General features: G+C 42.4%; 1 protein-coding gene across 2 annotated transcripts in view; it reads right to left on the bottom strand.

The window, feature by feature from the left end:
* The window catches only part of SRPX (sushi repeat containing protein X-linked), a 95,823-nt gene extending 83,447 nt beyond the window's left edge, over window positions 1–12,376 (bottom strand). Inside the window, exon 1 of one of the 2 annotated variants that reach the window (XM_020979631.2) lies at window positions 12,103–12,376. In XM_020979631.2, the coding sequence (XP_020835290.1) occupies window positions 12,103–12,175 (73 nt within the window). In that variant the 5' untranslated portion in view covers window positions 12,176–12,376. The remainder of the gene's footprint in view (window positions 1–12,102) is intronic. The other variant, XM_020979630.2, reaches the window with a different exon arrangement.
* Between the last annotated feature and the right edge of the window lie 982 nt (window positions 12,377–13,358).

The following is a 13,358-nucleotide window of genomic DNA, read 5'->3' as shown; positions in this document are numbered from 1 at the left end:
TCACTGAAAATGAGTGGACTGGGAAAGGGCAGGAAATCCTAATCTATAAAATGAGAAAGTTAGACTAGATGTCCCCTAGGCCTCTTCCAGCTCCTGATTTATGATCCTATAATTCTAAGACATGATCAAGCAACTGCTGTATGGGTTGGAAATGTTGCAGATGTGAAGGGCAGAAGAAATTCTGTGGGCTGACCTCAAAGTTTCTTTTCAAATAAAGTGGCCCATCAGAGTGACTAGTTCTTTCTGCCTCCCTGCTCTATGTTTGGGGCCATCATTCTTTATGTAATAAAAACAAACAAACAAACAAAAAAAAAACAATAATAAAGCCGTCCAAGGAATCTATAACCCCAAACCTCTGGGTTAATCTGAGCCATCATGTCCAGAGTCATGTATCAGCTTCCCGGAGAGCACTGGCTAAAGAAGCATCCAGCAGGGCCTAAAGAAATGATGGGTGAGTGAATCACTGGGCTCTGGAATGAATCCCCTGAGGTCCAGAGCCCAGAGTGCTTTGGGAAACTAGAACAACCAGGTGCAAACAATTACTTCTTGGAAAACGGGCATTTAGCTACCCCATCAGTGAGTGCTGTTCCTTACGCAGACCTCTCTTAACTCTCCATCTGAATCAGGCTCAAAAAGCTTTTGAGAGTCTCTCAGTCACCTGGAATAATGTTCTAGCCTGTCTTGATATCCAGGTTATCTCACAAATTAATAGTACTGTGACCTGTTGCTTGCCCAACAGGAGCTTTTATTCAGCACACATAGGTCTCATCTGGCTCTCTGTGGTCTTATTTTTATAAGATTTTCAGTTTGGGCAGTTCTGAGTATATTGTACCTTTTGCAAAGATGTAGTTTTATTCCATGAAATTGCTCTAGCTGCTCCATCAATAAATATTTGTTATTTACACCCACTTTAGGAAAGGTAGGGCAGCGAGGTGGCACAGTGGATAGAGTGTCAGGCCTGGAATCAGGAGGACTTGTCTTCCTGACTTCAAATCTGGCCTCAAACACTTAATAGCTGTGTCCAGCTTGGGCAAATCATTTAACCATGTTTGTTTCAGCTCCTTATCTGTAAAATGAACTGGAGAAGGGAATGGCAAACCACACCACTATCTTTGCCAAGAAAACCCCAAATAGGGTCATGAAAAGTTGGACAAGGCCAAGCAACAACACAGACAGGACACTTCTAGGATTACTGCCCCTGCTATGAAATTTAATTCAACAAGCAACTCTACATGGTGGATACTAATGCTAAGTACTGGGGTACCACAAAAAAAAAAAACTAAAAAGGGAACAGTTCAAGTTGTCAAGGAGCTTATGTTCAATTACATGCCAGACGTTGTACTATAGAGGAGACACAAAGATAAATTAGAGAGAGAATGTAGTATAATGGAGAAAGTCCTGGACTTAAGAGTCTGAAGACCTGAGTTCATTTCCAGGCTTCATCCTTTACTAGCCTAGTCTCTGGGCCTCTACTTCCTAATCTGTAAAATGGACAAGATAAAACCTTTATTACTTACCTCACTCAGTTGTCAGAATCAAATGGGGTGTGTGTGTGTGTGTGTGTGTGTGTGTGTGTGTGTGTGTGACACCTACTACCATTTTTATGAATAAAGTACAATCTCTGCCCAGAAGGAATTTGCACTTTTACTTTTTATCTGTGTGCCTTAAAACAAAACAAAGCTATAGCAAGTGGGAATTATGGTGCTGTCCCTTGAAGATGGATTACTTGTATTACTTCAATTCAAGATTACTTTCTCTAGTAAATTGGTATGACATGGCATTGTTCATTCTCTTGTCTAATAACTTGTTGTTTACTCACAAAATTCATGAAGAAGCTCTGTAGAGGCATCTGTCACTACCATCTGGGTGACCTTGGGCAAGTCAAGTCATATAATCATAGATTTAGAGTTGGAAGGGACCTTAGCAATCACTGAGGTCAGTCTGCTCATTTTACTGGCAAGGAAACTGAGACTCAAAGAAGTTAAATGATGTGTCCAAGGTTACATGAGTAGTAACAGACCGATGATTTGAAGGTCATAAATCCAGAACTGGATGTGGGCCTTCACAGGACACCTGGACCAGAGGTTCTTAAGGTGGGGTCCAGGGATAGATTTCAGGGGAGGGGCATGAACTTAGATGGGAAAAATTAAATTTTTATTTCAATATTTCAATATAATGGATTTCCTTTATAATCCTATATGTTTTATTTTATGCATTTAAAAACATAATTTTGAAAAATGGTAAATAGGTTTCACCAGAATGCCAAAGGGGTTGCTAACACAAAAAAGGTAAGAATCTGTGATCCAGTCCAATATTCTCATTTTGCAGATGAGGAAACTGAGACCCAGAGAGGTTAAGTGACTTGCCAAAGGTTATACAAGTAATGAGTCATGTGAATGGGATTTGAATCCAATCCTCAAATCCAGAGCCAGTGTTTTCCCCCTATACCATGCTGTCTCAACTCTTCTGAACCTAAATTATCTCATAAAAGCTGCTAGGTGGCATAGATGATAGAGTGCTGGATGTAGAATCTGGAAGACCTGAGTTCAAATTTTGCATCAGGTACGTACTACCTGTATGACCCTGGGCAAACTAAGGTGAAGACTTGTGCCTGCCTCACTTTCCTCATCTGTAAAATGGGAGTGGTGATAATACTATTTACCTCCTACAATTATTGTGAGGATAAAATAAGATAATAAATGAAAAGGATTATCTAAATTTTAGTTATTATTACAGAAATTAGGGATTTGGACTTATTGATCTCTAATATCCTGCCTAGTTCTAAATCTGTGATTTTCTATCTGATGTAACAATACAGAGTTTCAGAGGCTATTAGAGCTGTAAGGGATCTTGGAAATTCAGTTAGTCCAAACACTGATTCTTAGGATTAAGGAAACTGAAGCTGAGAGAGAGACAGTGACTTGCCCAAGGTCACCCAGCCAGTTAGCTGCAGAATCAATATTCAAACCCACTTCTTCTAACTCCTAGGCCAGAGTTTTTCCTACTATACCATGCTGCTCTCCTGCTTGACAAGAGATAGGGAATACAAAGCAAGAAATTATAAGACAAATGCAATTTCCAACACAAAGAAATCCAATCCTAAGGCCATCTGGCAAGCTGAGAGACATAGCCCAAACAGCATGAGGCAGCCTAGTATCCTGGAAAAAATGCCAGATTATCCTGGCTTTGCCACTTCTTGGCTGTGTGACCCTGTGTCAGTCAGCTTCTCTGGGCCTCCATTTCCTTGTCTGTATAGAGAAGGGTTTAGACTAGGTGACTCCTAACTCCCATGTGATCCTCATTTCCATAACTGTGAGTAACTAATTACTCAAATATTGGCAATCAAACCTGGGGTTTCTTAAGCATACAAGTTAAGCAATTAGCACACTCTTAAAATCAGTCACAGTTTAGCTGCCAGATCCTTAAGACAGCAGCCCCCTCCCAGATGATCTTGTGTAACAAAGACTGTGCTGAAACAATGCCAATGAGGCTCTGAAAAGTAAGCAGTATTCACATCAGGCTTTTGTGATGAAAATATTCCTAGTCAGACAATAAAAAACGAGAGACAGCAAAAACTCTTAGGAAACAGCATACACGCAGTAAAGTTTATCTAGCAGACCCACTGACTGATTTTCTCAGGGCTAAATAACACAGGAAGTAAAAAGAGGCTTAAGTGAAGAAAAGAACAAAAGTAGAGGTCACGTAGTGGAAGCTATGGGTTTGTTTTGTTCAAATAATTATTGCTTACTATTTAAAGAGAAAAAATTGCCACAGTCTGCCTTGCTGTACCTTTGGACAAATTACTTGACCTTTCTGGGTCTCAGTTTTCTCATCTGTAAAATGAGTGGATTGGATTGGAGTCTTTCTAAAGATCCCCTTTCCATTCTGTGATTTTTTTATTTCTAAGTGCTCGGCAAAAGATGAGGTTCTGGGCAGTGCCCCAATTTCATTTTGAGAGAACAGAAACTGAGTAGGGGAAGAAGCCACATTTATATTCCCACGTGGGAGTCTCTGGGAACTAGCCTATGGGGGGGAAAATGGCAATGGATAAAAATGGGCAGGACAGGCATCAGTCATAATTTAGAACAAAGGGATCTGAAGAAAAAACTCCCCAAGTCTTCGGACTGGGGAGAGGTTTTTGTTTTGTTTTGTTTATCTGTTCTCAAATTATTATCCTGGAGGCAAATCCTTAGCTTTTTATAAAGCAGAATCTTGTTGGAAAGACACTTGTTGATTCTAGCAGAGGTATTGAGTAAGTATTGCATTCTGCCATAGATATACAAAATTACTCCCCTAATGTTTCTTCTCTTTTCTGTCTTTTGTTTTTGTCTTCTGTGCTTGTCTTTTCTGTGTTTCTGTTGTCTTCTTCAGTTTAATCCAGTGAACTTTTAAGTGCCTATTATTCACAGGGTACCGTGCTCCTCTGAAAAGGGAACTGGCCCAAGCACCTCTGTTTAGCTAGAGAAACATTTAGCCTCATTGGAAGGGAATGAAGCAGAACAAGTGGCCAATAAAATAATAAATGCCAACTCCAGCCTGTGACTGCAGTCAGTTTCTCATCTTACAGCCCCCAGTGGACTGACTTTTGCTTAAACAGAGTATGCTCATGGCTTGAAAATCAGCTTTGGTAGCCAGGAAGCCACAGCTCCTACATTGCCCTGGATTCACATGGCATGAAACTCTTTGACTCGTGCACACTTTTCTCTCCGCTGTGGTCACCAGCATCTGGTCCCCTCAACAAGCAGACTGGGACCATCAGAATGGGAAGCATCCAGTACTTCAATGTTGATCATTGCCAATGACATACTGCATCCAAATTGTCACCAGGAAGTAGCATGTCAGATGAGAGCCCCCTCCTCCAGCACGCCCTTTGCTGAGCACTGGGCTCTGGCTCTGTTCCATGGTAATGGGGTTTAAACCCAGACAGAAATTTCTAGCCTGTTGCAGGTGAGACTTTAATTGTATCTATTGAGTCAGGTGTTCCCTCTCTAATGGATACATCCAAATGTGTCATTTTGCAAAGCTGCTCTACTGGGATTTTGTTTTGTTAAAATAATAATCACAGCCCTCTTCCGTTTTCCTGAATTGCTAAACAGCAGCAAAATCTGCTTATCTTCTTCACTCTGGCAAGACTTTAGGAAGTCTCTCATAGACTATAACAGCCTTGCATCTAGTTTGCATGGAGTGGGGATCTGGACTTACCACTGGATAGGAGGTTGACAGTTTTATTTTAAAACAGAAAGGAAAGGAAAGGAAACAGGAATTTATTGAGCACCTTCTCTGTTCCAGGCACTGTGTTAAGCATGTTACAAATATTTCATTTGATCCTCACAATAACCCTGGGAAGTTAGTTTTTTTTTTTTATTCTGGGGAATAAATATTGCACTCTGCCATATATACATACACATATGTTTGTGTATGTATATGTGTGTGTTCATATATATGTATATAATTACTCACCTAAAATCTTTCTTCTCTTTTCACAACCAGTTTCTGTTGTCTTCTTCATTTTACAGTTGAGGAAACTAAGGCAGCAGAGGTTAAATGACTTGTACAGGGTCACACAGTAAGGTTAGATTTGAACTTAGGTTTTCCTGATGCTAGGCTCAGTGCTCTATCCACTAAACCACCCAGCTACCTGTAAGAACACACTCAAAGCTAAAATAGCCTGCATCACTCGCACAGAGGGGCAATATTACCAAGGATTTTTCGGAGCCATAACTAGGAAAAAGGATTTGTTCCCAGAGCCCCAAAATTAGAGGGCAACAGCAACATTTCAAGGTTTACTTCCTCTTCACTTGTGGCCACACTCTAGGTGAGTTTTCCCTTCCTCATTCCCCTTATTCCCAGGTATAAAAAGCCCTGCATTGTATTTTCCAAATGTTTAATGAGGACTGGGGATAATAGAAAGAGAACTGGGTTGGAAGGCTTCTAACTCATGCTTTGACACTAGCTAACCTTCAGTCCTGGAGTAAGCCACCTCAACTCTCTCCCTTCCTCAGTTTCCTCCTCTCTAAAATGAATACTAGACTAGGTGGTTTCTAGTCAGCTCTAATATTCTTTTAATGACTTTTAATCTATATTCCGAATATATCTTCCTCTCTTCTTTGCAGAAATGGGGAACTATGGGTGTAGAACATTACATACTGCCAAACTTAGTTGATGCATTGGTGAATTTTGCTGAACTGCCAGTTTCTCTAATTTTTTTTTAAATTCCTCATTATCTTCGACCCTGCCCCAATCTACAATTCTCTGTTACCTCTAACCCAGCCCAGCCCTCATTGTCTGCACTGGCCCCACCCTAGACTGTCATTCCTTGATTCCTTATAGACCCCCTCCCATGTGGTCCAGGTGTCTGGTGTTTGCCTGGGGCACCTGGCCCTTCTGGGTCCCTTCTCTGTTACCTCCCAGTCACCCAAGGTCACTCCTTGATCACATCCAGATCTTCCCCATCTTTCTGTATAAAAGGTCCATTTTTGCCTCTATTAAATTGCTCAGATTCCTTAAGAGTCTGGCCTGTTTGTCAATACAAGTGTCATCAAATAGGCCTTATTCTTAAAATCTTCTCTACCTCAATTAGTGTTTTGGTAAACCTTGTCTCTGACTGAAAAAAAAAATTCCTTATTATAAGGGATAGCTGTATGGGTGGGGAAGGGAAGGAATACATTTTCAAATATAAGTAATCTAAAAACAAAAAATATCCAGAAGTTTTGAAAAATGTAAAATTTATATTCTAAATCTCTTTGAAGGCTTCAGAGATGAAGGAGGGGAAAAACAAGGAGGGCTACAACATATTTAAAGAAGCAGAAATCTAAATAGAAAATTCACAAAGATGGGGATGTGAATGATTTACTCACAGAACTGATTAAATGACGTGTACTGTAGAGTTATGAAGCCACCAAACTGTATTCCCATATATCTCTCTCTCTGTCTCTTTCACTGTCTCTCTATCTCTGAATCTGTCTCTCTCCCCATAAACAATGTATACACACATATAGGCAATGCATAAGGGTATAATTGATTGTAGAGGGTCCTACAGAAAGCTGGGGGTAGAGGACGGATGGTATCATGGGCACTGATGGAGGGTTTAACCTTGTTAAAGAGTAGGGATTACAACTTATTCCTCTATGACTAGAAGGAAGAACTAGAAAATGGATGATGATATTGAGAAATGTCAAGGAGAAGCAGAGCTGTGTGTATATACACATACATATGTATGTGTGTATATGTATATACATACACAGACATATTTTTATTTATAGACATATAGTACATATATCATATATGATCATACCCTTACATACACACATGCATGTGTATGTGCGTTTACATATGCATATATACACATACATATAGTATCTACATACATGTATCACCCAAATTCTCCATTTTTAAAACTTCTACCTCTAGAGCCAGCCACAGTTTCACATCACCTTACCTCCCCTCTCTAAATGGACACATTTACCAAGAATGATCACCAAAATGTATGCATTTATTATTAAGTGCCTTTTGCAAACATATCCTGACATCTAATATTTGTGACTAAAAAGTTTCTTGTGTGGTTTGATATAAAGCCCAACAAAACACTTTCTCAGGCGGGCTGAAAATCTTCCCCCACCTCAACCCCTTGGAGTACCTCCTTTCAAATAAAAGCAAAGATAGATCTCCAAAAGCTTCTATTAAAACAAATAGTCTCATCACTGGACCTTTGGCTTCCCTGAAATGAGGGATACCATTCAGCTCTAATTCTCTTCTCCAACACTTCTCAACATCACTACCCATTTCCTATTTCTTCCTTCTGATTACAGAGGAAGAGATAGCCTCCTTAACAAGGCTAAACTCTCTATCAGTACCAGTACCCTTGATCCCATTCTTTCTCCACTCCCACAATATCCCCCCACCCCATAACCTTCTACAAGACTATACTATCAATCATTCCCTATTTCCTATGCATTGTGAGGGAATTCATCTTTCACCCATCACAACTGCCAATCTTTCCTTCTTCCCTGGTACCTTCCTATCTACCTACAAAAATGCTTAGTTCTCCAAAATCCTAGAAAAGTTTTCCCTTGATATCTCTGAACCATCTATTTGTGCCTAATGCCACTACTTCTCCAACCCCTCATTTTCAGTTCAACCCCTTGCAATACGATTTCTGCCCCTGCCATTCCAATGAAATCCTCTCTCCATAATTACTAGTGACCTTTCCATTGTCAAATCATTTCTCCCCATCTTCTTGACTACCATATACAACTGAATATTCTTTTCCCACTTTGGCTTCAGAAATCACATGCACTAGATTCCCCTTCCAACCACTCTTTCTATGCCTCCATTGCTTCCTCCTCATCTTTTTTACCTTTTCCTTTTAAGTGGTTCCCCCCAATCCGGAGTGTCTATTCTTGGTTGTCTTCTCTGGCTATTTCTCTCTCTCTCTGTCTTCTGTCTCTGTCTCTCTGTCTCTGTCTCTGTCTCTGTCTCTCTCTCTCATCTTCTCTATTCCCAGGGCTTCGATTTGTTCGTCATCACCTTGAATACTGTAGAAAACCAAGAGAGCCAGACAGATGAGTTTTAGTAAGGAATGGAGAAAGAAGGGTGCATGGTAATCATAGGCTGGGTGGCTGGAAGACATGAGACATCCTTGGCCAGGAGGGGGATTAGTCCCACATATATACCTTAGATGTCTAATAGGGACATCACCCAGGGCCTGCAACTGCTCAGTGAGGCAGAGCAGCATAAAGATGATTCCACCAGCTATTTCCTTGTTAGGCTCTTCATGGTATTATAGAAAGAAGGCTGGATTTAGAGTCAGATTCTGAATCTTGGATGTGCTGCTTACTATCTGCGCGACTTTGAGAAGTAATTTTACCTCCTTGGGACTCATCTTCTTCATCTGCAAACTAAAGGTTTAGACAAGATGAAGGTCCCTTTCAGCTCTAAAGCTATATTTAACCACCAGGTGATATTGATTGCCACTATCATGATCAGAAGCTGTGTTGAACCTATGTTCACCCTTGAGGTTTGTCCATGTCCTTGGAAGAAAAGTGCTGAGCACACTCTCTTCTATGGCTTGTAGACAATGACTTCTATCCTTCAGCTCCACCTCTCTCTATAGGATGGCGTCTAGTCATACGACTTAGCTTTGAGCCCCCACTCATTTGCAAAACATTGCCACCTTTCTTGATTTGCTTCATTTCAGTGAGGGCTAGTTATGCATTTTGGTAGATGGACTTGGCTCTCCACTGAAACACACAATAATTGGATATTGTTTAGTGTTTACTCTTAGAAAGAACTGACTAGTAAATAAATGCAATAAAAGGAAACAATGTGGAATAATAAAATAAAACTGAAGAAAATTAATGACCTCAGGATCTAGGCAGACTAGTTGATCCTCTGGATGCTTTTTGTTATCATCAGCAAATCTGGAAGAGATGGGCAACATCCTTAAGCAACCCTCTTTCCATATAATTCACCCTAGAACATGGAACTCAGGCTTGGGTATCTTGTCTAAAGCAAAGAGCTACAAACTATTCTTGTCTCAGCTAATCCATCACAGAATAGGGTGAATGGACTCAGTGTGGGCCCCAGCTTTTGTGGTTATTGTTTTGTTTCAGCTATGTCCAACTCTTCATGACCCCTTTTGGGGTTTTCTTGGCAAAGATACTGGAGTATATTTGCCATTTCCTTCTTTCATTTTACAGATGAGTAAACTGAAGACAACAGGGCTAAGTGATTTGCCTAGAGCCACACAGCTAGTTAAGTGTCTGAGGACAGATTTTACACTAGGAAGATGTCTTTCTTATAGAGTGCCCAGGCCTGGCACCACCAGTTTTCTACTGCTACTGTTGCCATTATCTCTAACCTTCAGCAAAGTACTCTGCTTCAGCCATCCTCATTTCCTATTGTCATCCCCAAACAAATCCATATCAGGGTAGGGGACAGGCAATAAGAATAAGAGTCATGCTGCATGTGATTTTATGATCCCTTGCTTTTACACTAATACCAACTGTTGTTGTTTAGTGATTTTTCTGTCATGTCTAACTCTTCATGACCCCTTTTGGGGTTTTCTTGGCAAAGACACTGGAGTAGCTTGCCATTCCTTCTCCAGTTCATTTTACAGATCAGGAAACTGAGGTAAACAGAATTAAGTGACTTGCCCAGGGTCACATAGCTAATAAGTGTCTGAGGCTGGATTTGAACCCAGGTCTTCCTGACTCCAAGCTCAGTGCTCTATCCTCTGTGCCACCTAGCTGCCCCTATACTAAATCAGCCTATAAATGTCTCCCCTTTTTAGACTGTTAGCTTCTTGAAAGTACGGAATGTGTTTTCCTTTCTTTGTGTCTTCCATGGTTAGCATAGTGTCTGACACACAGTAGGACTTACAAAAGTACTTCCATACTCAGACTTCAGGGAGAATGCAGCCCTTTCATGATTTATTTTCTCTCCTTCAAGACTTCCCTTGATAAACTGATTTCGCAGGACTTAAAGCTTAAAGAACATCTACTACAACTTACTCTTTTTATAGAGGAGGCCCAAAACAGGTCCAAAACTGCTGAAGTGATTTACCAAGAAACAGAGATGCTAAGAATAGGGCCTAGGGGCAGCTAGGTGGCGCTGTAGATAGAGCACCAGCCCTCCAGTCAAGAGGACCTGAATTCAAATTCAGCCTCAGACACATAAGACACACTAGCTATGTGATCCTGGGCAAGTCACTTAACCCCAATTGCTCTCACCAAAAAAAAAAAAAAAGAATAGGGCCTAGATATGTGAACCCAAGAATTCTGACTCCAAACCCTAAGCTCTTTCCACCACAGCACATATAAATACAGAAAACTGGCTTACGACGTTAAAGTTGAGGTTTAAACAAGGAATTGAAGATGAAATTTTAATCGCAGTTCCTGTGCCCTTTTTTGAATATAGCTTTAAGCAAAAGCTTACTTCTATTTCCATCAATGTGCTTGTTTCTAAGACACATAGAATTACACCTTCCACTGATATTGGATGGACACCTAAGTGTTCCTGAAGGGATTACTTACTCTCCAGTGACACCAAGTAAAAACACTTTCATGGGTTTCTATACCAATATGGCACAGAGAACACATCTGGGCTGTCCTGGATCTCCAAGGCTGTTTGCAAACGAAGCACAGATCAGCCAGCCAGCTGGAAACAGGAGGAGTCTTGTCAGCTCCAAAGAGGGTATTCCACAACTTCGGGCCCGAACCAATAAACACCAGGGACGCAACTGACAAATCGGGCAGAGTCCTCGAGTTCCAGGCAACCCTCCTCACCTCACCCCACGCCAAACACGTGTGTGGTTTTAAAAGCTCTCTTCGCCTTCCCCCAGTTTTAATTAAAGTGGAACCACACAAGACATCTCCCTTTGTCTTCCTCAGAAAAGACACCATAGAATGCCTGCCTGGGGAGGGCTATAGCCAATAGGAGGGGTCTGTCTCCCTTTCCATCTTCATTCCTGTCCAGAATCCCAGCGCTTGCCCTTCTGCCTGGTTTGGGCAACGTGGGTCCATGCCCGACAGAGGAAAGTAGATAGAGACGGGGACGGGGTGAGGAGCAAGAGAAAGCAGTTGCTAAAGAGACCAGAATCCCTCTTTCCCCGGCCCAATATCTTCTCCCCCACTCTGCCCCCGGAAGTGTTGCGGACCCTGGGGAACCAAATGGAGATTAGCGCTAGCCTCGCTGAGGATGAAGAGAAGCAGTCAGAAGTTTCCGCTTGGCCTCCCACGTCAACAAGAGTTTGAATGAAAATCTGGCTCCCCGAAGCCTGAGGGTGCCCAGGAGCGCAGCCTGGGGAGGCCAGAGGGAGAAATGAGAACCTTTCCCCGGGACCGCAAGAGGCTGAGACCCGCGAGATGCAAGCACGGCTCCTGGCCAAGGCTAAGGGACTGGCTCTCCGGCGCCTTGCTCCCTGCTTTGGGGCGGCGGACTTTTCCATGCAGTAAAAGTCCCTAGGTTCTCCCTCCTGTGCGCTTACTCTAGCAAAACGTCCGCACCCGCAGCTCCTTGTACCCCTGCAGAGCCGGGACCCCGGCGCTGCTCACGGCGTCCCTGCTCCGGAGCTCCCTGGCTGCCCCGCCTCCCTGCGCCTACCTGGGAAGCCGAGGCTGAGCCAGGCGTGGAGGGGCAGCAGCAGTAGCGCTAGCCGTACCGAGACGCTGCCCATAGTGCACGGCCCGCTCTCCTTCCCTCCCGATGCCTTGGGCTCCACCAGGGGGGTTGGAGGAGCAAAGAGAAGAGGAAGGGAAAGAGGTGGGGGGTAGCAGCAGACGTGGGTCTGAGCTGGAAAACTCCTCCTCTCGACTCCCTTTCACCTCCCTCTCTTCCTCCTCCTACTCCTCTAAAGGCAAAGAAGTTTAAGGTTCCTGCATCCCCCTCTGCTGCCTCTTTCCTCCTCCTCCTTAGGCTACGCTGCTTTCTCAGCAGCCCTTCCTGACGCCGCTGCTGTCCCAGCCAAGCTGGTCTTCTCCCTCCCCTACTCCCCCCCAACACACACCCTAAACGCTAGATTTGGGGAGTCATCTCAGCAGCTTTATCACTGGGTCTTGACAACCTAGGTGCCCCCAGAAGGGTAGGGCTTTTGAGCTACTTTTTCACAGCTGTTGAATCCAAAGTTAAAGTTCTTGGCGGATTTTAAAAGCCCGCAGAGCTTTGTCCGCCTAGTGATCTTAAACATTCTACCTTGTATCGAAATTATTTGTTTATATGTTTTATCTCCCTAGACTGTAAGCTTAATGAGGGCCTAACTGGCCTTACCACTACGGGAAGTGCTGGTGAAGGCTTAACAATGGACTCCCTGGGAGGAAAAATGTATGCGCTGCACATTTTTAAATTTTAATCTGCTTTATTAACACTTCTTAACTCTAAACAATCAACAAAAGAAATAAACCAAGCTCTGCTTTGTTGAGTTTGCTGATTTCCGAGGTGTAAATGCTTGTATTGAATTTTAACAAGCTTTTGAACCGACTTCAGCGCATCTTTGATTATTACCCTTACTATCAATTAGTCAAAGTATTCAATCATCGCGTAATCAGTCAATAAGGTTTTCTTAAGCCCTCCCTCTTACTGTGAGCCAGACTGTTCAGACGCAACGAGAAACAACGCCCACCACCCAATCCCCTCACCCGAACAATTTCTGCTCTCAAGAAGCTTAGGGTCAGTTGGGGCAGTCTTTTTAAGTCTTTCTATGTGGATACAGAATATATAAAGAATAAATAATAATATAAGATTTGAAGTCATGGTGGTACAGATAAATAATTTGCCCAAACTCACACAGCCAGGAGGTGGCAAAACTATGACTCAGTTTCTTCATCTGTAAAACGGGAATAATAATATTTGTTCTACCTACC

This window comes from Phascolarctos cinereus, unplaced genomic scaffold (genome assembly GCF_003287225.1).
Source record: "Phascolarctos cinereus isolate Bilbo 61053 unplaced genomic scaffold, phaCin_HiC Scaffold_726;HRSCAF=1367, whole genome shotgun sequence".
Classification (NCBI taxonomy): domain Eukaryota; kingdom Metazoa; phylum Chordata; class Mammalia; order Diprotodontia; family Phascolarctidae; genus Phascolarctos; species Phascolarctos cinereus.
The sequence above is the reverse complement of the archived record's forward strand: the minus strand, read 5'-3'. Positions and strand labels throughout refer to the sequence as shown.